Below are 26,449 nucleotides of genomic sequence, written 5' to 3'. Positions count from 1 at the left end.
CCGATGCCGAAGGTTGAAAGAACCGAGTGCCTCGGGGAAGAAAGTCTTCGGAATTTGAGAGTGAAAAATTCTTTCGACTCGGTCCGTGGATCGGCAACCCTTCCCAGTAGGGGTGCGTAGCGTACGGTGGCTCCTCCAGAGGGAACGTCGACGGAGAAGAGTCCGGGTAGACCGCCGCGCAATCTCGTATTCTGATTGGTCGTGGTCTTTGGTGCCACGAGCTACCTAGCAGTTGAGCGCGAGTCTCCGAACAGTTCGGTCGCACTTGCTTTAGCCCATTGGCTGTAGAAATCAACTTTGTGCGGCCCACAGTGATTGATATGTTACGACGTATTAGGCATGATCCTCCGAGTTGAATTTCACAGTTGAAAATCAAAAAGAAGTACAGAAGATTTTGATCGAAAAAATAAAAAAAATAAAAATTTAATTAATTAAGCAGTGTAAGTCCCGTACGATTCATCTGCGTCTATAATATAATTGATACTTCAATAGTGCTGGTTATGTGCTTTTTGTTGTGATTGTGTTTTTTGTCAGTGCGCGCGGAATTTTGACTGTTTAATCGTTTGGTTATTATATATTTGTTTATAAATTTTTTCTTTCGTCAAAATTTTTTGATTTTGGTATTCCGTTTCCTCGTCTGACTTCGTTAACAACATCAAAACTCCGGCTCGCAAGACGTTTCCGAACGAATGGTAAGTCGATATCCCTTACGGTCTATCATTCGTTAACTTATTTATTTGTTCATTGGATCATTCATTCGATATCTCCTCTATGTGACAACGATTGTTCCACGAAGCTTTACCTCTTTCCAACTCGTAGAGAATTTGAATCTTTGAATTCGATACGTTCCACTCGGAGCGATACGAGAGCCACGCGCTCGCTCGACGAGTTCGAGAACTTTTCGATAACTTTTACATTCAAATACTCTGCCGCAAATTTACGTCGTATTACTCATATATCCGAATCTCCCATAAGTGGAATTATTATACTTTCTCAATGGTTGAAGTTTTTCGAAACTTTTTCATCCCCCTTCTTCACCCTCGCGTCGTCCACCTACAAACGGACGTATTAAACTTGGTTCGTTCTGCGAGCGAAAGAAAAAGCGATCGGCGCTCTTATACGCGCGGGTGTTTCAATATCAGTACATCGCAGGTACAGATGCGTTGGGATAAAAGCGTTGAAATATTTTTTACCCGCGGGGTGATTTGGGTTATAAATTCGTTGAAAACTAAATCGCTAATTGCATCTAGTTTCGTGACTACTTCGCCGGTCGTGGACACCGATATCGGTGAGCAGTTACCCCCAAAAGTCTTTGGGAGTACCGACGTTTAATCTATGTAAATTCGGTGATAAGAATGCAAAACCAGAGTAGAGCGCCGGCAAAGCTGTGCGGTCGTGGGACCCGCGACTCGGGACATTTACCACTTCGGTTTCTACCGCGATATTTAAATAATAGTAATGGTAATACAGTTCCCTAAGTTATTGGTATTAATTGCTCATTGTTATAGATGGAAATCTCGCGTGTTACGTACAACTCGCGCGATCATAATTGAGACTTATGATAATTCTGACTGAAAAAACTACCGAGGAAGTATCGGGGAAAATCTCCCCCTTATCATAAATGTATGAGAAATTTAAAGGCGATTCGCGTCTCTCCCGGAGCGTAATTCGCACGACCCGCGCATTTTCGGGACCATTCATTATTCCCGTTCAATAAGCTGCAGTTCGGTCCATTCATCGGCATCTCCTCCGCAAGGACCATCCTCCTTTTCGTTTCGTCGTTTTTTCGTTCCTCGTATAAACCAGGTTGCGAGAGTTGCACGCGGTGAAATAAGGGAAAAGAGATAAGAAAACAGAAAAAAAGCGGATCGAGGGGGATCGGGGAACGGATAGGAGCGCCGAGGTAGAATAATGAAACAAGAGAAAAGTAAAAAGGAATTCGTGACAGAGACCGGGGAAGAGCGGGAGGCCGGGAGGTGCGGTACGAAGCGGTGAAGAGAAAAGAGGGAATGGTCGAAGGGAACAAGAAATCTCGAGGATCAAGTCTCCGTAGCTCCGGTTTACGACGGGCCTATACAGAGTCGTTAATACGACTTTTCGATTCCCGAACGATCCTGATCGTTTTATTTTAACGTCGTCGCAGGCCGCATCTCGTTGCACGTATATTGAACGTCGTTCCACCACTCGGTGCGTGCACCCGGCCACCCCGCGAACTTATTAACGCTCATTGTCGTAAATTTAGCGTTTTGTGAACGCGAATTCTCGCCTACATCACACACACGTACTCCATTCGCAACTTCGCGTCACAGCAGCACACGCTTCTAATTATACCGTATACGCTGCAGTCTGCTAATATTATCGAGTGAGTGCCATTTGCACTCTTCGTAATAATCCACGCGTATACGCGTTCGAATATACTACAACCTGCACCCATGCACCGTGCATACGTACGTAATAACGGCGTATGGGTGTACCATTGAAACCCACCGACTGGACGTGGCGGGTGGGACGTTGCAAAATGCTCTCGCGAGTCCAATAAGAACAGCGAAACTTCATCCAGCGTACACGACCACTAAATATATAGGGAGGGGAAAAGAGTTTGCGGATTCCGGCTTCGGCACGGAACCTGCTTCAGCTTCTCCTCGCGATCGCGGTGCGTGCGTGATCTGAAAACGGTCGGGCAACCCGAGATCCGATCCAAACTCTCCCGTTCGGTTCGCTCGCGCTCATTCGCTTCGCCGTCGCGAATATCCCGTCTTCGTTATTATTACACACGTGCATATGACATGGCGTACACACGCACGAGCGGTGTATTACGTCACGCGTTAAGAGTCACACACTACTTCCACCATCTGATTATTGTATTTTCGAGAGGGTTGTTGTTTATTTTTTTTTTTTTTTTTTTTTTTTTTTTTTTTTTTATGGACGCAAGGGACGCGAAACCGCATGAAAGTAAAATGGCCCTCGAAACTCCTCTGTATATACAGCCATCTTTAATCCGGCTTGAAATTATACATCGTACCTACGTGAGTGTGAGTGGAACACGAGTAAAACCGTCCGCAGTGATTACTGATTACGTTTTCGGAGGGGCCATTTTGACGAAGTAAATAAGTTAATAACGAGCGTGTTTATCTCCGCGTCTTTCGCTTCCTATACAGACGTACACACAAGATACAACGGGCGTTTAACACGCGTTCGCACGCATCTACGCGTATAGGTGCCCACGGACTTTGGGCGGTTTAGATTATGCGGCGGCGACGACGGTTGCATTTTGTGGCAGAACCGTATCGTATCCTGCGGGGTCAAAATCGTTCGTTCCGTTTCTGGTCACATCTGGCTGCGGTTCCCGCAGCTGACGACTATACAAGCTGGACGACGTACGGCGGTGCGTTAGGATCGTTGAAGAATTGTTTTTTTTTTTTTATCTTCGCTCTCTTCCTCCAATTGCACGCGAGCTCGACGACGCCGTACCTATACGTGTGCGTGTCGTAGTTTTGTCTCAACTCTCGACCGAGCAACTCACCCGCCGCCCAAAAATTACTCCTAACAAGATTTATCTCATTTAAATGAGGATGTGTACTATCCATAGGGCTAGATTATATATATACCACCTCTTTAAACTTTAGAGTGCATTATATGATCCTAAACACAAAATGATGCCCCGCTATGCAACGTTTTATTATACCTACGCGACGTAAATAACGTATAATATTATCCGACTTCTAACTGAGCGGACGAATTATATTTTCCATCGTTAACAACCCGATGAGTTTTAAAGTGCGCTTTTGTTTACGAGGAATATTCGAAGCGCGTTAAATAAACTTTCGAATCGCGAATGGAAATTGGTATTTTACTTTCGTTCGCTGGGCGTATTTTATGATTTTGTTTTTACCTCGTCGTATCACCCTGCACACGCCGCACGCGGCTACTTAAAATTCTTGACCGGAGTAATTAAGATAGATATAGCCCGAAATTGATCCAGCAGAATTCTTGGTACAGCTGGAGCGTGATGTGTTTGATTACGTATGTATATCGCTATCATCTCACCTTATTATATCCCTTTACTTGGAAGCAACTATCTCCGAGTGTGAGTTCGTAACGTACGGGTATATAGGTATACGTGTAATCACGGTACGGACTACCCACTTGGTTAATTAATGGTTGGGCAACGTTTACCTCAGGGAAATTACCAGCGAGTGTCATTTTGGGCGTCGTTATAATCCACCTTCTTACCCCTCCGTCTTTCCTCGGCAAAAATTTCGGATCTCAGCTGCTGATGCGGTACAACTGGGTGTAATATAATACGCTTTTAAGAATCTGCAAGGAGATTATTCGCGTAATCGCACGACAAAAACGAACCGAAGATCAACTCTCGCGCGGTAGGAGGTCATTCGTAAAAAAATTTATTTCCAACGATTATGGGTGCAATTTCTTCTTTTTGTTTTTCTCTCTTATTCGTTTATCAATTCTCATTTTCCCGAGCGGAATGGAGAAGTTCGTGGTATTTTGTTTATTTAAAAACGTATTCAGGGGGGGGGGGAGAGAGAGAGAGAGGCACACACATAAACGACGGTAGTAAACGATTTTTGTCCCATATTTCTCGACATCCGTATAGAGAAGTTCTTTGGGGTGCGAGTTATTTCCCATAAAATTCCTTAAGAATTGGTAGTGACTTATTTTGAAGCGTTTACGGCGACGAGGGTTATTTGAATTTTAAATTTCTAGAGTTCGTATATAATATTGGTAATTTTTTGACAAATGATCGCCCGGGATATTCCGATCGAGACCGAAGTGTGTACGAGATACACGCGCGTACGTATCTATTTCTCATACATTCGAGTTTTTAATGCACTTACGAACGTACATAGATTTCGGGTATCACGTATACCAAGTTACTCACGTGCAGGTGTGTGGGTGTAATCCTGGAGAAAGTAACCCCGCGAGGGTAGTTTGATTTATGGCTCGTATTTCACAGACAGAGTTGCTTATCTTCAAAGAAAATCTGAAAATCACTCTTTTGTTGGATTTAGGAGAAAAAAGAAGGAATGAAAAAAAGAGAAAAAAACTACAGAAGAAGCATATACACAGCGAGGAAAGTAAGTCGGTCAAAGTTTTTTTCACTTCATCGTTAGAAAATCTTTCACAAAATTTTCTCCTCGAAGATTCTTAAAACTTGGTTATTAGTTATTACAAGAATCTCTTCGCTCGGCGTCGCCGCTGCCAATTGTTATACTATACGCAAACCTACCCCCCCCCCCGTTCTACCTTCTAAATTTTACCTTTCATCCCGCTCTATAGCTGGCGAATATATACGTACTCCTCTTCTTTTCTTTCTCTCCTTTTTTTTGTTTTTTTGTCTTTAACTGCGAAGAAATAAGTAGGAGCACTTAGTTAAAAACCTCGCTGCAAAATGTGAGTATAAATATATTATATATATAGGTACAGCGAGGAGACAAAAAGGCTCGGTCTCTCCCCGGCGGATGAGCGGCTCGGGATGCAGGGGCAATAAATGTTTTACAAGAGCCTAACCGCCGCTGATGTATTATTTAAATACAGAAAAGAACGTTAATAATACCGAAAAGTTATGTAAATTGAAAATTGCTTCTTTGCCGTTTGCGTCGCGGACTTTGAAACGCGCTCGAATAATAACGTCTACGCCTCCGCCGAAAACGGGTACAAGATAAAACAATTAGGAACTACGTCCCAGTAGTCGTCGGTGTATTTTCACCCCTGGAGGGATACGACGCGCGCGGGGTCGACGGTGGGCGAAAAAGGGAGGGAGACGGAGATCGGGATCGGGACCGGGGACGCGCGGGTACCCTCGAGGTATGCGAAGAAAACTACCCCCGCAGCAGACCCGGGATGGTATAAAAAAAAGGGAGCGAAGAGGGAGTATATATATTTCCCCCCCCCCCCCCCCCCCCCTCCCACCCTCTCTCTTCCTCCCGGTTATTTCTCTGCCGCCCTTTCCCCGCTATATAAGGAACATTACGCGCACCCCTGGGGAAGTAGGAGGCGCGACGCGGACGGGGAGTGAATTTTATGGCCGGGTATGGTTTATGTGGGAAGGTAAGGCCGCGGTAGTACCTTACTTCGGCGAGTATCCGTGAACAGGTGGAATTGGATATCGGACTTGTATGTAGGATCGATTCGATTCGGTGTAGAAGACGAACGGCGAACACCCCGCTGCAGTGGCATCGATTCGACGGATGGAGAAATATGGAAATATCGTACGCACGACGTCACTCCACGTGGACGTTGGAATACCTAACCGTTTCATAAATTGAAATTTAAGACCTTTGTGCCGGACGAATTGCATGAATAATTCAACAACCGCGTACATTTCTTTCAGCCTTTTCGAATTAAACTTCTTTCACTAAAATGCCGTGTGTAACGTTGCACGGGGTATCACATACACACAGGTACACCCCACCACGTTACAGAATTCTCATGCGCGTTATCGGACGGAACAACTTATTCCAAGAACAAGATATTAAATACCGGTACGGTAACGACGTGCCTGTTACCGTCGGTATTGCTGCCGTTGCTGCCGCATCGAGTTCGATTGCTCAAAAAGGTTTCTTATTATACCGTGGATTATACGTCCGTCGAACGCAGCAGATGTAACTCGCTCCTCCTATCTACCTTAGTATCCGTCGAAGCGAACACCTTATCGAAATTTATGAAATTTTATCGTCTTTGATTTTCGGTCGAGCTGTGGGACCGTGACCCAGATTTAAAAGCATGTAACCTGCGGTGCACGAGCGGCGAAGTATGTGTGTAAGAGGATACGTCTATCCATATACATATATATGTATTTCGTTTGATATTTTCTGGAAAATCAGCGCTCCAGATTCAAGGCAGGATCGGTTCGTTTGGTCAGGAATATAAGACTTTGCGATCCCGCAGATATTCCGCAAGCCCGTCGCCGCGCCATCGTTGCGGGTAGGAACGGCAATTTCGCAAACTCTATTTTTCGCTGCATCGATGCACAACTCGCGCCAGGATACCGTCTCATCTATATACCCAGCTGCAACGCCCGCGGTTTGACGAGAAGACGAGGAGGGGCGAGGAGGCGAGCGCCCGCAGGAGTAGAATGAGAAAATAAAAGAAATCGAAGAACGAAATGCGAAAATAGGAAAGGAGAAGGAGGACGGCCGAGGAGCTCCCACTTCCGAACACGTATACCTGTGTGCGGTACACAAACCGCGCTCTATACCTATAGCAGATTATTTGGCGAGAACATCGTCGGGCATGCGTCGAAAATGAATGTGAGGAGATGACGATGAGAAAAAAAAGGAGAGCCGCGAGAATAAAATAAGGAGAAAAAAAAAAGTAGCGTCGTCTCACAAAGAGAAGGGAAAGAAAAGTGGAGAGAAAGAGTTGAGCGATAAAATCGCGACAGCACAAGCGGTGCATTTATCATAATTCAGTGGAGAGTCGCCATTTTTCTTTTATATACCACATGTGGTCGTGGGTATATAGGAGCACGGTGTATATCGGGGGCCCGCGGTCCCTGAACGGAATAAAGAACGTCGGGCGGACTCGTGCCCGATCGCTATCAGCCAGAAAAACATGTCCCTGCATAGCCGCGTACGTGCCTCGCCGACGGGGCACCGGATCCCTCGATCCCTCGATCCCTCGATCCCTCGATCCTCGATCCCGTATATATACCAACGCGCGGACGGAACTCGGACGACTCGCGGACACACGACGGGTGGTGTATGTATCGCGTACGACCCTACGACGTACGACGACGTACTCCGTACGGCGTGTCGTCGTCCGAGAAGACCTTTCTCCGATCCTCGTTGTTTACTCCTGTGGGAGAGCTCTCCCGATCGCTTCGACGGTATTTTCTGCACCCTCCGGCTATCGTAACGCTCCAATTTTCAGCATTTCTGTCGCGTGTACTGACGACGGGTCGCATACTCTACGACTGGGCGATACACTTCCGTTACAGGCTCGTGAATCGAACGTAAAAAACGTTGTTTGTCCTCAAAATGACTTCGAAACTCTGGGAATGGCCTCCCGATGATACAAGAAATCGGTCGAACAATCGGATTTCCAAAATGTTCGAACGGTGTTCGGATATTTCCACGTTACACGCGGAACAGCCGGGAACGGGGGGCGGTCGTTGCCTACCTTCGATTCTGATTCATAAGTCAGCGGAGAGAGAAGACTCTGCATACTATGGTTATCGGTATCGGGTCTCGCTATAAGCTCGGCGATAAGTCAGAGATTAAAGCCATCGCCGTCCGCTTATTCGACTCGTATAACAAGATATCGTGAAGAACGTGTAGTTTCCTTACACCTATGGGTGCAGGGTAACGTAAGCGTGTGCGTTTGATGCCGTATATAGTATTTTACCTAAAAACAACACACCTGGAAAAAGAATCCATTGGGTAAAAACATGATCGTTTATGTAAAACGAACCAGGTGCCCAGCTGCAACTTATATCTGTGACGGCATCTCGAATTCTTGCGTAAGACGAGTTCGGATTTTTTTAGATTTTGAAATACTCGTCGGAATAGAAATCAAGAGGACGGTACGGAAATAGAAACGGGAAAAAAGAAAACTCTGGATGAAATTCGCTACGGACAACCGTTAACCCAATTATCATCGATGAACTCGTAACGAAATTTGAAGATCACCCCTCTTGGACACCATTTCTTCGACAAAAAAAAAAAAAAAAGGATTGTTTTCGGATGACTTTTCATTTTTTATTCTCAGAGTTCTCGCACGTACAGCGATTCGCGTTCAATCACGTGTGACAATGACAATCGGTGGTGCTTGTTCTTTTTTTTTCGTTTGCGCCATTTATCCACGCGGAGTTTCGCAGGAACGGTGTTCGCCGACTACATCCTTTTGCTCCTTTGATTACTTACATGGAGACGACGACCTCCTTGCGAGACAGCACCTGGCTGAGCGCGTTGTGTAAGATCTGTGATTGTCTCCTGGGATTGTTTCTCGGAAACTGGAAGATCTTCTTCCGTCTGCCGTTCGCTCGGTCCCCGAGGGATTCCCTCGGCGCGGGGTGAACGGTACAGGGCGACGACGAAACGAGAGAAAGGTGGTGTAAAAGAACGCAAAAACGAGAGTCGCGGGAACGAGAATAAGAAGTCGCAATAAGTCTTGGACTCGAGCTGAAAGACCGCGTTCAGATATACTACACCGTCTGAATTGTGCAGGAGATGTAAGAAGTACGTTATAGATTTATCATTAGCGCGTCACAGGTGGATGACTTTATTAAAGTCGTTCGGAAAAAACCAGAATAGAAAAAGAAAGAATTATAGAAAAAAAAAACGAAGAAGGATGGTGGCAACATGTGATGGATGAAACGAGATCTGTGACAAACTTTACTATGAGGGACGCGTTGAAATTCCCTCGTTTTACTTCGACTAGCATTACACGCGCACCGCTATTGATTTCATTCGTCGTTTAAATTTTTGTCCCGTGATTTTTTTTTTAAACAACTTACGTGTTTTTCCCATCGAAATATCTCAATCTTTTTTATAGATACATCAATCTAATTTGCGAAGTCGGATTTATGAGATCTAAATTCATGGGAACAGAATATAACCCCGAATAAAAAAAAATGTTGATTTTTCATCCCCTTTGGATTCTTTCGATTTTTGGGCCAAAAATTAAGTATTTTTGAAATCGATGATATGACACTTTTCTAACGTATTTTGATCTCAGGAATCCGATTCTGGAAGAAAAATTGATCTATCTCTAAAATTGACCGAGTTATCGTCAATTTTCAGCTTTTTGGGGTCGAAAATAAAAAATTCATTTTTTAGTCTATCTCAATGTAATTTGAGCTCAGGAATCCGAATCCGAAAGAAAAATTGGACTATCTATAAAATTGACCGAGTTATCCTTATTTTTTCGCATTTTTTGGTACAAATTTGAGGATATCTCGAAGGGAAAAAATCGTAGCTCAATTTGGACAACGGATTCGTGTTCCTGAGGTCAAAATACATAAGAAAAGTGCCATATGGTCAATTTTAAAAAATGAAAAATTTTTTCCAAAATTTGAAAAAATCGTAAGGGGTACCCCTTGGAAAAATCTCAAATTTTGGCCAAAAATTTTTATTTTTCAAAATTGATCGTATGGCACTTTTCTTATGTATTTTGACCTCAGGAACACGAATCCGTTGTCCAAATTGAGCTACGATTTTTTTCCTTCGAGATATCCTCAAATTTATGCCAAAAATCGCGAAAAAATGGGAATAACTCGGTCATTTTCGCAGATAGATCAATTTTTCTTTCGGATTCGGATTCCTGAGCTCAAATTACATTAATATAGACAAAAAAATCAATTTTTTATTTTTGACCCCAAAAAGCTGAAAATTGGCGATAACTCGGTCAATTTTCGAGATAGATCCATTTTTCTTCCAGAATCGGATTCCTGAGGTCAAAATACATCAAAAGAGTGTCATATGATCGATTTCAAAAATACTTAATTTTTGGCCCAAAAATCGATCGCAGGAAACTTTCCCAAATGACGCTCATCCCGTTCCATCTCGCGTTTTGAGTTTCGATTAGTCATAAACTTTTCAGAACGGGAGAAATTTGGATCATTTCTTCCATAAATAGTAGAGGAAAATGCGAATTCTTTTTTCGTACGATGATCTTCAAGAATACGTATGAGTATCTATATCTCAATCGCACGTGCCCGATGAGGTATACCTGTCCCTGAAAAATTCCGAGCTATTTGTTTCCAAAATCAGATTCCATCGGGCTGCTGAATTCACAGCTCGACAATTTATTTCCCCTAATGTACCGTAGCTTAGCATGGGTGACATCAATTTTTTTTCTCTCATTTTTTCGTACTCCGGTCGACCCTTCGATGGCTTCTTCCCGGGGGCGCCCCACGGCAGTTCGGAGCTTCTCCTTATTCGTCTCTCATCTCTTCCGCGTCGGTTTCTATCCCTCTTCATGACGGCAGCAGCTATTAAATCTCCAGACCTACGGGAAAAAGTTCTTCCGAATTCTATTTGTCTTGATCCAGATTCGTGAGTCGCGCGACGCTGCAACGGCTCTCGCAGTAAAGTATAATATACGCCGATATCGCAGCCGCGACGCAGTGACTATAGTTGTTATCTCATATATCGCTGTCCGGCTACTTCCGGTACTTCCGTTCGCATAGACGACGTTCGCTTCGCGTTCGTTTTACCATTCTAACGCTAATCGGTCTAGACGTCGTCGCCACGATCATGCGAAGCTCTCTTTTCTGCTCCTCGTTGCGAGACAAACGGACCCCTGAGTGCGCCCGCACTTATCCTTTACACATCCGTGTGACCAATGAGAACGGAGAGAAAGCGAACAAAAAATGGAATGAAAAAAAAAAAGAAAAAAAAAAAAACTGGCAATGACGCGATTCGCCGAAATGGACCTCTGCTCTTTCCTTCCTCGCTTCGCGTAGGTATATAACGTAGAGATAATAGCCTGTGGGGTCCGAAAATGATAATGGAAAGGACCTGTTTTTCCAACAATGATACTCGTCCCCGTGCACGCGATGTCCACGGCTGGGGTTTTGTATCGTGAATTTTGAAATTTTGCCACTCGCGTTTCGAAAATTTTAACGCATTACCCCATATACCGCTGTACGTGCGCGAGCAAGGCGGGAGATTTATGACTGGCAATGAAGAGAGGCTATTTTTCAATCCGGTTTGAAGTGTTTCACTGGATTTATATATATAGAAATTTGATGGCAGTTGTGATTTTATTACAGTTATTCCATTAAATTACTTTTCACGTAGGTGACATTTATGGGGCATTTTTTTCATCCTTTCTTTTCCCTCCTCGTGAACAACTTGGAACGAAAAATATCCGGTATAGACCACGCGGTTCTTATTTTTGGGGATCGGGTATTTAAAACATTATTTCGAAGTCGTAACCGCGATCGGGCAATATTATTTTTTAGTACTTTCCGTCCGTCAGCATCTTCGAACGACGATTACAAACCCGAAATTTTTTCCTGTAAAAGATTGAGTCGAAGCAGAACATTAATCTCGAGGAAGAGGAACAAAAATTAAACGGATACAAGTCCATTTGGTGCGATAAAGTTGCTGCCGAAGGACTTATTCGCGCGAAAATACAGCTGATTCTTTGCATCGATTATTGAACTGGATTGGAGTATTCATCGGAATCGCGAGTACCCGGCATGTAACTGAGTTAATTGTTTCCCACGTTATGTAAGCTGCTGCATAATATATTATCGCAGGAACTTCTGCAGGATTGTATAAGTGCTCGTTACAATTATCGATGACTAATAATTAATTCAGACATCCCGCAGCGCGGTAGGCGTGAAATAATAATTGTTCACACGATTCGCTCATCTCGATCACACCGACGTTGCATATTTTCGCAAAATTTATTCAAACATCCGGAGTCTTCGAAATTATTCTCAACATATCAATCGAGTAGGTGTACCGTATCTTGACGGCTGAAGAAAAAAATTAAGTAAAATAAAATCATTCAAAAATCCTGCGAATGAAACAAAATTTTTCATGTTCGTGATATCAATTTGTTGAATTTACGTGTGCCGTGTACGCGGGTTTTATTTCTCCGTTTTTAATCAAAAAAGTTAGCGATTGAGTAAAACGACATTCGTTGGTAATTAGAAACTTTTAATTGAATTTTCAGACCGCGTTGGTACCTGTGTTTAGTTTTCCGTAAATACCAAAGATAGATTATATCGCTGCCTATGCAAACTGTTCACGTTTGCGCCGCTGCTGAACGAATAGTCGTAGCAATTTGATAAATGGGCGCAGGGTACGTAGATGTATAATAATACGCCGGAGTTGTTCGCTTATGCACGTTTATAGATTCCTCGTTGAGAAAGTTGACCGTAAGATAATGTAGCGCATAATGTGGGAACGCGCGTAATGCGTTCGATTGATTTCAGTATCTGATCGATACAGTATTTAAATATTCAATCAATATAAATTTGCATCGCGATTAATCATCGGAACTTGTCGAGGGCTGAAAACGGAATTAAAGTGGACGGACTGCGACGATAAGGGGAAAAGATCAACGAAATAGTACAATCAAAATGAATTGTCATGCAAAAAATCACCCCTTCACGCCCGCGATTTTTTAGGGGCAGAACTTCGTATGACTTCTAGAGCTCAGCCCTAGATTCCGACGAATATTTCCGAGTGAGGTTTTTAAGTTTCTCTAGGCGCGTATTAATTATCAAGTTTTAATGGAAACCGTGTGTGTAGAGTAGGAATTCATGTAATATTAATTGTGCAGTGACATCAAAACTTCCGCGCTCCGTAGTTGCAGTCGTGCGGTAGATATACGATCGATAATTTATTACTAATTGGTAATTACTTGGCTGATGTCGTCACGCGTTGTACTCCGTTCATAGTCGGTACCGTAACAGCTGTGAGATAATGATCGTGGCACACCGTCAGCCGCAGACATCAAAATCACTTTTCTCGATACTGAAGGAGGGGGGGAAGAAAAAAAACCAGAAAAAAACCGTCTTGGGCAGAATTTAAAGCAGTTTCAAGAATCTTTTTTCCATCCCAGTAATATCATTCGACGTTACTGTCCGCGCACCTAGGTTTCTTTCTTCTATTTCAATAGTCTTAATCCAGTCCCTCGTTTCGATCGTCCTTCTTTTTTTCCAATCACGTATCCCGCACCTGCGGAAAACTCCGATCTGTTTTTATAATTCTGGAGACTTCGTAATACGGGGTCTGACCCTTTTCTAATGGGGTGTTACCGCGCACCCGTCTACGTGCACCTACGTATGTAAAATAAGTTATTCATTCGAGAATATTTGAAACCTTCCGAATGAAATCGTCTCGTGAAGCGACCGAGTAGAAATTCTGAGCCATACCTGTGCAGTCGGCGTATATCGAGGAATATTAATGTAAATACGATGCATTTTTGTATATAGATATGTATATTGGTACGCGGAGGTATACGTGTATTCTTATTCATATAAAATACGCGTAGATATCTATCTATACGTCATACATACGTTCGACACAAAACTTACTACCGAGGCAAGCTGAGTGCAATATCGGGAGTACGATAAAAATGTATGGCTCACGATGCACAATCAAAGCTTTCAATATACTTTTCTCTCTCATATATAACCGAAGTTTTCAGGCATACCCCCCTTATGTAGAGTCGAGGCTGCATTATATATCGGAAAAATTTTCTGCGCTCCACCTTTTGCGCTGTGTCCCATTTGATGAGATTCGAATCAATGCGATACTGCATGCTCCGCGAGTTCGTCGTACGTACGATATGACTTGTACAAATTTACGTATATTCGCGACACAGTTTCTCCGCGCGAACTTATTCAAACTCCCCCGTATATTCGAAAATACATACAACGTAACATACATACGTACGCCGCGCTACGTTTAGCCCCGAAATTAGGTGTATGCAAATTATGCAAAACAGATTCACGGAGTTACATAATCCAGCGGTTACAGATGGTCGTCCCGAGACTGTCCTAATGATTATTTAAAGTTTCGTATGTATAATTTATATGATTCGTAGATACGTCATGTCATAATATACGTACGGTGATTTGATAAGAAACAGCTTCCGACCTCCGCTCACTCCATTTGTAAAGTTATCTCCGTACCTCGTAGATTACGCCTGTGATGTTGCAGCAGGTATCGGTTGTTTTTTTTTTTTTTTTCTTTGGTTTTTCTTTCCTTTTTCCTTCGGTCAGGTAGCACCGTGGTTGGTATAATTATTATTTACTTACCGCATAGCTCGTAGTCCGAGATTTGCCCCGAGGAATCTATAGAGAGTATCGGCGGCAGCGGGAGCAGGTTTTACACGGTTATTATCGAACGTTGAGAAATCCGTAATAATCGTACGTTGATTTTTGTTGAATTTCATTTGTTCTATTTTATGCCGAGCGCCGAGTACGAGGTGTTCTCAATGGCGCGGGTTTTTAGAGAACGTCCGCGCGTCGCTATCTCCTCGTTGAATGGTACAGCTAGAATTTTATTCAATTTTCCAAGATTAAAAAATTCCCGTGAAATTAATTATTCACTTTGGAGCGTTGAATCGATAACTCGATTAGTCGACGGGTAGCGACCCGACGCACGTATATAATATTCTGGAGCACTCTCGACTAGATAATATCGCCTCTGAGGGCAAAGTTAAGGTAGTCACTGTATATCGGTCGCTCGCTATCGCGTATACCTACATATACAGGCGGCAACCTTCAGGTAGGTACGATATTATATTACATATCGATATCAGGAGACGTAGGCACTCGTACAGATGCTTTACATTAATTAATTACGTTAGCGCATATCAATTAGGGCTAAGTGGAGTTACTGTAACTAGCTTTGTAGTTATCACGCGTACCCCATTTCGCCTTGCGTTTTATCCGACTCTATCTTTTTTTTTTTCAAAATAACCGCTGTTTCAGACCCAGCTACATATATTATGCATCACCCGAAGCCATGGGCTTGCAGTTTCTCTGGCGCCATTCGATATCCCATAAAGCTTTTTCCCCCCTATGTTTGCAGATCTGTCACTTCACCTTTGCACAGGCGGAAATAAAGAGTACAAACAAGCCAACGGGTTCTGTCTCACCTTCGTGTCGTACATAAGTCGTTGTCGTTTCTTTGGTATTGATTTTATTATTACCGTTTTTTATGTATCTCTTTTGCACCCTTCTCCTTGCCCTCTGCATGCCGACATCTCCCGACGCAGCATCTCAGGCGTTGCTCGATTCGAGATAACAATCTACAAAAGACTCGTGCATTTTTTCGACGTTTGGTTTATTCTGTTCTTTGATTTTTGTCGAATACGTAGCGGGTACGGAGTGACCGCCGGTATCTTCTAATCATCACCGTAGTAGGTTGGCGCGATATTGAAGCTCGCGATATGATTCTGATCCGGTAGGTTCGCGTTGAATTTTTCTCCCGCCCCTTCCCCTCGCCGACTTTATTCCAAACGAACCACTAGAGCCTTTCTTTTTAGCTATAGGATCGGGGATCAGGGTGTAGAGTTAGGGAGAATCCCCGTCGTAGGCGATTCGTCGGCGAACCTTCTGCCGGCGATATTGTATTCTTATCGGCATATTTGTAAGCCACTTGGGAAAACAATTTCCCATGGAAAATATGCGGATATCCGAAATATCCGCGAGAGATGGAGGATTATACGAATCGGGTAATCTAAAACCGGCAGAGAACCGTTTATCCCCTGCCGGTATACGGCGGGTAGGCCGAAAATCTTCTTTATTCTTACGAAAACCGTTGAGAGTCGGAGATGGGGTTATACCGGGAGAGGTTCAATTCGGCGGCGAGGAGGAAAAGGCGGCGAATCAGAGGCCAGCCGTAGTTCGCCGGGCGCGCCAGCTTCTCGAGAACGAGAAGCCGAAGGGGATGAAAGAAAATTGAGGATTTTTGCGAAAAACCCAAAGTTTGTCTTGGAACTCGAGATGTTTGGAGAACATGTGTGCTTAATGGGGCATATGGAATGGATTTTCGGAAACACTGCTCCTCGTGCGAACGCGTTTCGTGTGTATTCGTTATTTTTCATATTTCTTCGCCGTTTTCTTTTTTCTACTTCTTTCATTTCACCAGCGTAAAACTTACGGGGCATATCCAGCCACTCGTCGTTCACCGTCCCGTGTTGGACGTCGGTTGTAATTCGATACAACTAATTATGTCCTGCGACCTTACCGCTACCACTCCGTGTGTATTTAGGTATCGCATGGAGCGTATAGCTGGAAATAGCCTCTGTTTGTCACTTTCTCCCGTACGTGATATATACGCTCGTGCGGCTTACGACACTACTCAAATATTTTTCCCTCGTTCCGTTAGAATATCACTTATAATCTCCGTCCGATTCCGAACCGCTGACTTGAAGCGAATATTGAAACAAGGTTCTCAGACGATCGGTGAGGTGGTCGAGTCGCCGGTTTTGAAGAAATAAACGCTCGTGGGCTTCCGATGTTGTTGCCGCCGACACCGCGGCGGAACCGCAGATTGTGACGTCGATACCGTAATCTCTAACGAAGCCAACTACCACCCGCTACAACTTTCACCAACTCTATACAGTGCGACGGATGAACGTTGAAGCATTTTCCGACTCGCCTCGCGACGAAGATTAAAAATCAATAGATCCCTGGTACCCGGCGCCGTCCACCCTTGAAAGGTGCACCGAGGCATGCACCTATTTTCTCTAAACTTATACGTATACATGGCGAAGTCCATCCGTCTCGGGTTACTCGTTGCAGTGTGGAAAACGCTCTTTCGAACCTTCCGCGTTATACGTATATATATATACTCTTTCTCAATCGGGTGGTTAGTTCGTTCGTTCGATTTTTCGTTGGGGTGCATTTCTCAGATATTAGGTTTCCCACTGCGGTTTTCAACCCCGTACCCGTCGGATGATCGACCAACGACGCGTCCCAGGGGAAATCACACAATCAACAAACCTCTGTGCTACTACGTTTTGGTTATATCCCCGCAAGATGTGCACCGCCTCCTCAAACACATTACCATAACTTCTTTTCTGGAAAAAAAATATCATCCCTGCCTTTCATCGAACATCATCGACGTATATATATATAGGTGCATGAAAAGGAGACTTCCGTCGCGCAATCACTAATCGGTGCTATTCTCCGTTTGTTTCAGGTTATACTTTTCCACCGCTCCCTGATCCGCTGGCAGTCGAGGAACGGAATTTCGCAGTAAAATCGGATTATCTCCTCCGGATCGCTGTCAAATTTGAACAAGGAGTTACAAATCGAGACTCGGTGGGTCGGTCGGACGCATGGTGTTGCGGTGAATTTCAAGAGCAAAGTGTACCCTAGAGCCAGTAATTCGTTGGAAATAGATGACCGTTCTGGATCGATCCCCGGAGAAAAGTTTCCATCGTCGAGAACCGTACCCCCGTGGGGTACGCTACCTCGTCAGTAGCGTCCAGCATCAAGATAAGGGCGTTGAAGCTCTGGAAAGATGAACGGGGTCAGGCTAGTTCGCTAGTCGTGGAGCAGACCTGCACCGTTCCTGTCCACGCTAGATCCGATAGTAGGCCTCCTGGGCAAAAGGGGGGCCCTAAATACGCCGGCCCCGAGGGTCCTTCGCGGGACAAGGTATTCTCCTGGATTCCGCCGAAAGCGGATACTCGAGAGGAGGGTGGTGAGGCGAAGCGCCTCGAGTGCGTCTTAAAACTTTCCTCCGGCGTGGGTGAGGCGGTGGACTCCTCTCTATCCGCAGATTCCGTAGCCGAGGGCGTCGTCGAGGTTTCGCGCGACAACCCCGAGGTGAAAGACGTTCGACGATCGGTGAGAGGTCCGAACGCGCTACCGAGGAAAACTTCAAAGCGTCGTCGCGCGGCGGTTCGCGAATGCGGCGGATCGGTTGCCACGGCTCCGACGGGAAGTAGAAACTCCGGCAACTCCGTGACCCGGAGTGCTGCGGCTCTAGAGCAAATCGGGAACCATCCACCCGCGGAATTTTTCCTTCCGGCCAATCAAACCCGACCCAACATTAGCGAGAATCGTGTCGTTAATCTACGCGCCCGTTCGACCCCGGCTACCGGCGGTCAAACCCGGGATACTTCGGCGATCGCCAGAAATCCCGTAACGGATCAAAGGACCCGATCCGACGTACAAACGAGAATTACGCTCAACCAGCGAGTGGAAGTTGCTTACTATTCGACGACAGCCGCGACTTACGACGAGGACAATATTCTACCCAAGCGGCAGGAAAAGTTCGTCAAAATCCTCGAGGGATCCAACCGTACGGTGAAGAGAATAAATAAAAACATCATAAGAATGGCTCGTGCTATGACGCCCTCTTGGTCCCTCCGTCTGTTGGGCGTGAGTTGTGGATCCGTTATGTGTGCTTGGGGACTTTTGTTGATATTTTCTACTATCGGAGGAGCTTCTCACGACACCGGTGTCGGAAACTTCGGGATTAGAAACCTCGGGAGTCAAATCGAGGACGCGGAAGGTGCCAGGTGCCCTTGGGCCTGCAACTGCGGGGGACAGGAATTGGACTGCTCTCATCGGGCGCTCACTCAAGTTCCGGGGGATCTCGCCGTTCCTCTTCTCGCCGAAAAATTGTAAGTCGAACCTCTCGATCGCTAATGTATCCCGCTGCCCCCTGTCTTCCTTCCCCGAGCTTTTTGATAGGAGAAAAAAAAAAAAAAAAGAAAAAAACGATTCGCTCGTCGCGTCGGCTCGTAGTATACCGTGGAAATCCATCGATGAGAACCACTGTCGGAACGTACCTGTTCGCTTTATGTTCTCCACGGGTCTGATCTAGAGATAACGACTTACAACGCTAACAGCTGGATGGGCAGCCACCCCGTATTCCATTTCAATCCCCATCTAAATCTAAACTGTACTAGGTGCCGTGAGTGGATAGGCATATCGTATATATCGCCTATACCTATACGGATCCATTCGTTCTCGTGTACGTTGCACGGTAACTTCGAACGCTACCTGGGCACAAGTTCGTTGCGTTCGGTGGGTATCGTACGCACGGGAGGGACGTACGTTCGCGCGGTATCGGGAGGGGGCTGGGATATATCGACGCGGGAATAGAAATTTCACCGCAGCCCTGCAGCGTTACACCGCAACTCGAATCTCTTACAAATTACACCTGTGATGACCCGGGCGCATGCACCGCACGGTGTTGTTGCCGGTCGTGGGCAGCCCGCAGCTAAACTTGCGCGGTTGCGTTGCCTCCGCGAAGGCTTGCCACGGGTTCGGTCCCGCGTACGGCGGCTCTACGTTGCCTCGCGTTCCATTATTCCGTAAGGACACCGACCCAATAAAACTCGAGATTTATGGGCAATTGCCCCGGGGTACTTTGGCGGACGTGAGAAGTCCTCGTAAACGTTGATTGGAATTAATTATTAAAATTGTATCTTTTAATACCGGGGATTATATCGCCGGAATTGAATTACCGTGAATCTTCGTTGTCATCGATCACCGCGCACCGTGTTGGTACGGGTGTACGCGCGGCTTTACAACGCACCGCACGGACATCGCGTCTTGAAAAATTCATATCGCCCCCCCCCCCCCGGAGAATTGTTTCAGAGCAGAGTTGTAAAAGATATATAAAGGCTCGAACGATAAAATGGGTGTACGGCGGAAACGTCGGCCTCTGTATTATATACATGAGAATATCCGAAGGGAAATCCTTACGTAAGAATCCCGGGCGTCTGTTTACCGGCCTAACGACCCACGTAACCCCGCGTCGAATTAGGACCCTTCTTACCATTTGCATAATAAGGAACCGGGGCTAATATAAATATTAATAATCTCATTTAATAAGGCATCAAGTATTAATAATATAAGGCACACGATGCCACGGCGCATATTTAAGGGGGTTCGACACGCCGCGCCGGTGGATGCTCACGAATCCGATGCTACCGCTATGGCTGACTCCCGCTGCTGCCCCGCGACCGTGTATTTATACCCGTGAAACTTCGGTAGGTAACACCATCATTCCTCGTTTTAACTCTTGTACAAGTTTAGTTTCACGTGCGGTGCACCGACTCGAAGAGGTTTACGCCGCCAACGCTGACGCCACCTCATCCCTCTGCTTATGCTAATGTGTTTCATGGATTTAATTATTCATTCCTTTGCTTCATTTTCTCCTCTGCCGTTAGCATATTAATCGTATGCTGATCGGATGAGTTAATAGCCCGTCTTTACACTCTGAATTTATTAAGACGCGATCGGCTATTGATTATTTGTTGTAACCTCCGCTCATTTCTCGCTACCATATTCATCCATCCCTCTCACTTTTTCTCTTCCATTTCTTCTTCTTCTTCTTCTTCTTATTCTTCTTCTTCTTCTTCTTCTCTTCGACATCGTCCAGTTTATACCGAACACGTACGTGGCGATCGCGAGGTACTTAATAAATTATTTTCAAAGGCATCAATTTTGATTTTCTACGGTGATAATTAGCCACGTATTACGTATACATACGTACACTATACCACGGCCGACTAATATCTCTCCTCTTTCGAGATGAGCCTCCCCCCTCCCCCCCAGAGATAGATATTTATCAGTTGTATCCCACGACTAGCTAAAGTTACGAAGCTCATGCTCGGTCAGAAATTAGCCCGTCCGCGGCACATCGAGGCACCTGGGTCTACGTTATACCGTGCGTGAGCATTTATTTATCGAATCAGGTTCGACGGAGGTAGACGATTGGCATGTTCCGTCGTTTGTATCATCCTCTCATTTTCCTCAGCTCTTTCTTCGTTTCGATTCTACGTAACTCGTCACGAGAACATTTTTACGATACGAAAACCTGCGCGACTTTATCGAGTGTGTTTGCCCAAGCATTGCTTTTGCTCTGCTCCGTCGAGTGCCCGTACGTGCGCTGATGTTTTTTCAACTAACATTCCCGAGATGTAACCAAACGCCAACCAGATCTTCTAATATATATTTATGGGCGTCGGACCCCGGGGGCTGAACGACGGACGGAGACCGAAGGAGATAGAGGGAAGGATATAGCCCGTAGGAAAAAAATAATATCCTTTGCTCGTCCGTCCTATTTACAAATCATTGAAAGCCGTTCGACGAACTTGTATGCGTACGTATCGTATCGTATCGTATCGTATATGGTGCAACGCGTTTGTCGAAACACCTGACTTGTCGCCTGCTACGTGTAAGTAAATTCTACGGTGTTTAGTTACACGATGCAGTTTCCCAAAGTCACACGTACGGAGTGGCTCGCATTCTGGCTTGGCTGAGGTAGCCCGTAGCCGCTATTAAACCGGCGGACATATTTGATCCGATTTCGAAAGTTACAAACAGATACGTTGCCACGGTATCGGAACCAAAGCGTCGTCGGGTTCGATGCTAGATGTTAGTTACGGATTCAGCTGGAGGCGAGCCGCTCGATGAAATTGATACATATTACAAGCGGATATCATTCGATACGCAATAATATCGATTCGTTGTCATTTAAGAAAATAAAAAAAAAAAAAAAAGAATTACAGTTTGATTGAAACGTCGAGGGCTCGGTAAAATAATATAATATATCCACATCCGAGTTAACGGTCGTGTAGCCACGGTTATAATAAATAGTTTTTCATAGCTCACGTCCTCATTATATACATAGAGCAAGATTTCGGTAAAACCGGTTTTCAATAGGAAAATTAATGATTTTCGTTCAGCGGGAAAGAAGAAGAAAAAAATGTTTTACTCAAACAAAAAAATTATTTGTTAAAGGGTAGCCGCATTTTTTTCTCCTTTCTTTTTTTTTTTTTTTGTTGCTCCCATCCCGTCGTTCGAAATGACCGGTGCGATTCTTTTTCTCTTGCCCCGTAAGATCCCCCGTAGATCCCTGGGCGTGGCGCATGGTTACAAAACGTAAAACTTTTATCTTAAACCAAAAGCAGGGGTAGTTCTGTTTTTTTCTCTCTCTTTTTTTTTTTTTGGAATTAATTTTTCCGCAGGTAGATATTTCTTCGCCTTGTATATATATGTATGTATATTCTTCTTTCCCCGACAAGGACGCGAGTTCGGATCCCTCTTACTCTTTTCACGGTATTTCAGTACGAAGTAGCTCTCTCTTGGAACGTGATCGAAAGTGGGAACCCTCGACGCGCAATCCCGATTTTCTTCCTTCGTATATAATGAACCCTTAAGCCTCCCAGGGCATGCTACAACGGAATGCTAAACAAGCGCTTATGCCAGAACACGTTTTTGGGTATCGAGAGGTGTGAGAAGATTGCTTCGGGCTCGCTCTCGCAGGTGGTGACTGGGCGGCTGGGGTCGAAGTTCGTACGAAGGAACTTAGCTCTGAGCGAAAGACTCACTCGTACATATACATGTATATACACGGGCACCGACATAGGTATACGGGTGTACGTATAGACGCGTACCTATATATATACACATATATACATATGTAATACGCTTTAGGGCAGCCATGCGTACCTTGGTCTCTGCCTGCTGCTTTGGTTGCTGCTGCTGCTGCTGCTGCTGCCGTCGTTGAATCTCATGAAAATGTGAGAGTGGGTTACTTATATACGTGCACCCGTAATATACCTATGTGTGTACGCGGAGTATCGGTAAATTATACATGCATGGTTAAGATTTTCGCCAAAGATTAAATAAATTGCCTATAAATCCTTATTAGCCGTGACTTTATGGCCGGCTTATGTAATTGTGGGGAAACTCACGGTGTCGGGTTTGGTTCATAGTTTTTATTCCGTATTCCCGGTATACGCGCGTTACACCTACTATATGTATCTCGGAAAACATGCGGCGTGTACAAGGTACAGGTATATGTAAGGGATTGTGCCAAGTTTTAGACCACGGTTATTCGGGACCTAGATTTCAAAGGAGAAATCCCGATCGGATCAACCTCCGCGCACGGTGTTTTCTAATTTCTATATCTCGCGTGTCGATCTCCGTCGAGGGACTCGATGGGGGGTCGGTCGTTCTAAATATTCACTCCGCGCGCTGCGGGCTGCATAATAAAACAATCGCACTAAAAACCCTCATTCCATTTTCCGAGTAATTTCTGAGGGGTCTGTCCACGAAAGTATCTCTCGAACCGTATCTTATAAGCGTGAATTCTAATTTGAGATTTATTTCAAACAAATTCGCGATCGCGGACACGAGAGTTCCGGTGTTCGGGTCCTCGAAATATCGGCTTCCGAAAGTCACCCTTTGAAGCGAGAAGGAGCGCTAAGCCGGATCACCGTTGATTTCCCATTGAACCGCGCAACCCGCGTACGCCGGGTATAACTTTTCGCGTAGGTCTCGAACCACGTGAAACCCACTCGTGTAGAATTCGGAGAGCGAGAGATTAAGGCGTTTTTTAGCGGTGGGCGAGCGAGAGCTCCAACAAAGGTTGCAGCCTTCAAAAATCAACGAAATTCTACCAAAAGACTTCTGGAATGGGTGCGACTGCACGGGGAGGCAACCGAACCCGGCGGGGGCGCATTGTGCTAAAATTTACGGCATCGCTTCAAAGATGCGTAATACAAACGTTAATGGTCTTGCCGCGGTTTTTCCATTGTTTTTTTCCTCCTTTCTCATTTTCGCATTTAAACGTACAGCGCATACGCAGAGTAGATCTACGTGGTCCGAGATCCCGGAGAAAAAAGAAATTATGTTAGCGCGTGTGAGAGATGTATACCTAATGTACTACGAAAGAGCCGCGCGCGCGCGCGGGTAGGTACCCTCGGAGAACGAAAAACATGGAAATGACATTCCAAGGGCATTCGTTTATGGAGGGTATCCGGGACATCGGATCGGTGGGGAAATGCGGGGACGGGGACCCGCGAGCAGAACTTGCGGTATAAAGAAAAGTTCCAACCACTGAAATATATGCGTACCTACGCCCGTTTCGAGGGTTGTAACTGAAGAGAAGAGATATAAAAATCTTCTCTTCTCTTTTTTTTTTTTTTTCTCATTTTACTTTAAATATGGATGAACATAACAACGGACACACATCTGTTTCTTTTACACGTGCCGCGTAAAAAATGACGTCGAGTTCCGTCGCGCACATTTTTCAAATATGCACCGTTCCATTTCTTCCGCACCCCAAATTTCTGATATCGTCGAGCCACGGTAGGAGCCGTTCCGACCTCTTCTGCTTCTCATGTTCCGAGCGAGTGAATATCGTGGCGTGAGTATAATGGTGTATACTTATCGCGGACGACACGAGCGGATAATCGGAAGTCCGTACAATAATCATTGAGAGGACGCATCTTGAAAGGGTGACGACGGGTCCGGTGACCGGCATTCGAGAATGAAACGTCGGTGAACGTGCCCCGCCGTAAGAAACGAAACCAGTTTTTCAGCACCGTTGTTATTGTCCGACTCACGAACTCCTCGCTCTCGGAATGGAGAGCTGAAGAAGGTAAAGAGAAAAATAAACAGGGACGAGCCGTCGGTCAATGGATGCTGCCCGCGATCGCGCTGGAACGTATCGGAATAATAAACGCCGATCCGAAAAACCAAAGGGAGCCAAACACCGAATATAACGAGCGTAAAAAATACGCGAGCTTTCATTTTGGCGATCTGGAATTATGGAGAATTTAAAAATAATCCGCAGCGTCGCAAGTTCGTGGACACTCTTCGAAGGAGAATTCTCACGGCTGGTTAACGACGGCACGTAAATTAGAGAAATGAAGCGTAACAATCGCGCCTTCGTTGAAAAAGGTACAGCACGCGCAGCGATATATACTCGAATTTGACAGTGGAGCGTGTAATCTCCGGCGCATTGTACTTCGCCATTGGATCTCTCCGATTGCTTTGAGCCGTGGGCCTTAGCGTCGAGAAGTGTTGGACGCCCGGGTAGCGCTAAAGGCACTAGAAGTACGCATTAGGCGATGACTGGTGACTTTTTCGAATCCGCACCGTCACCGCGAGGGTCTTGGGGGTCCCTCGGCCCCACGGAGGTACAATACGCCGCGCGAAGGGTTCCTACCTCTCGCCCCATCGCCCCGAAGGTGGTCCACGATTTGACGATTTGATAGAGACGAATCTCTTTCGAACGTGACTTAAGATTCGCTCGGGAATTATCTCGAGGGTAGCGTCGATGAGCGGAGAGTGAGAAAGAGAATGGAACTCCGAGGAGAAACTCATCGCTAACTTTTTCTATTCACGTCGTACGAGTGCAGCTTCGCGGTTCGACGCCGAAACTATACCTACAACGGAGGTCCGAGCGGTCGGGTGGAAACGTTTGAGATATTTCGTAAATTCGTTGGTCTCGTACAGCACGAATGCTTTTAGCAAATTTTCACGCTTTGCAGAATCTCCGATTGTTCTTAGTTAATTGAAAATCTTGCGGAAGTTTCGCGCACAGAGAGTCGCACACTGGGCTGTTATTATACACTTCCGCTGCGTAATGCAGGTGGTTCGAACGTTGCCTCGGCCCGAGCCCGATTAAATTCCAAACCTTTTCATTCGTTGCGCGGAACTCGTCGTCCCCGCAAACGTTCGAGAAAATGACTACGGGGGGTTGGCTGCGGGGCAGAGGGGAAGAGAATCTCTGAAAGGAGCGAAATTAAACGGAATCACTCGTAAGTTTGCAGATGTAATTAAGCCTGCGCGTGACACGCTCAAACGCTGAAACGCGCCCGAATGCTCAAACGCGTTTTCAACCTCCGCAGGCAACTAAGTATAGGTCGCACACACACGCGCGCACACGCCTATGTTCCCATAGATTACACACGTATGTATGTGTGTACGTGAACACAACCCGTGCAAAATATCGCGTTCAACGGGTCGTGCCCCCGTTCGCCCCCCGCCCCCAAATACAACATCAAAACACTTTGTGCTCAGCGCTGACGGTTTTCGTAACGGTACGTCGCTATAAAAGAGTAGGAAAGACCGGGGTAAGAAAGCGGTACCAGTGTACGTGTCGATTTTCATTTACACGCGTGTTTTTTGGGTGGAGTCTCGAAAGGGCCGAAACGGTTCGCCCGGAGCGAAACGGTGATCGAGATT

General features: G+C 45.4%; 1 protein-coding gene across 2 annotated transcripts in view; it reads left to right on the top strand.

Annotated features, from left to right (window-relative positions):
• Positions 1-243: 243 nt before the first annotated feature.
• LOC105686089 (protein slit) overlaps positions 244-26,449 on the top strand; it is a 215,060-nt gene continuing 188,854 nt past the window's right edge. Inside the window, exons 1-2 of one of the 2 annotated variants that reach the window (XM_012400693.3) lie at positions 244-692; positions 17,643-19,077. In XM_012400693.3, the coding sequence (XP_012256116.1) occupies positions 18,788-19,077 (290 nt within the window). In that variant the 5' untranslated portion in view covers positions 244-692; positions 17,643-18,787. Of the gene's footprint in view, positions 693-17,642; positions 19,078-26,449 lie in introns of those variants that run through there. The other variant, XM_020852335.2, reaches the window with a different exon arrangement.

Source organism: Athalia rosae, chromosome 1, assembly GCF_917208135.1.
Source record: "Athalia rosae chromosome 1, iyAthRosa1.1, whole genome shotgun sequence".
In the NCBI taxonomy this organism is placed as follows: Eukaryota; Metazoa; Arthropoda; class Insecta; order Hymenoptera; family Athaliidae; genus Athalia; species Athalia rosae.
The sequence above is the reverse complement of the archived record's forward strand: the minus strand, read 5'-3'. Positions and strand labels throughout refer to the sequence as shown.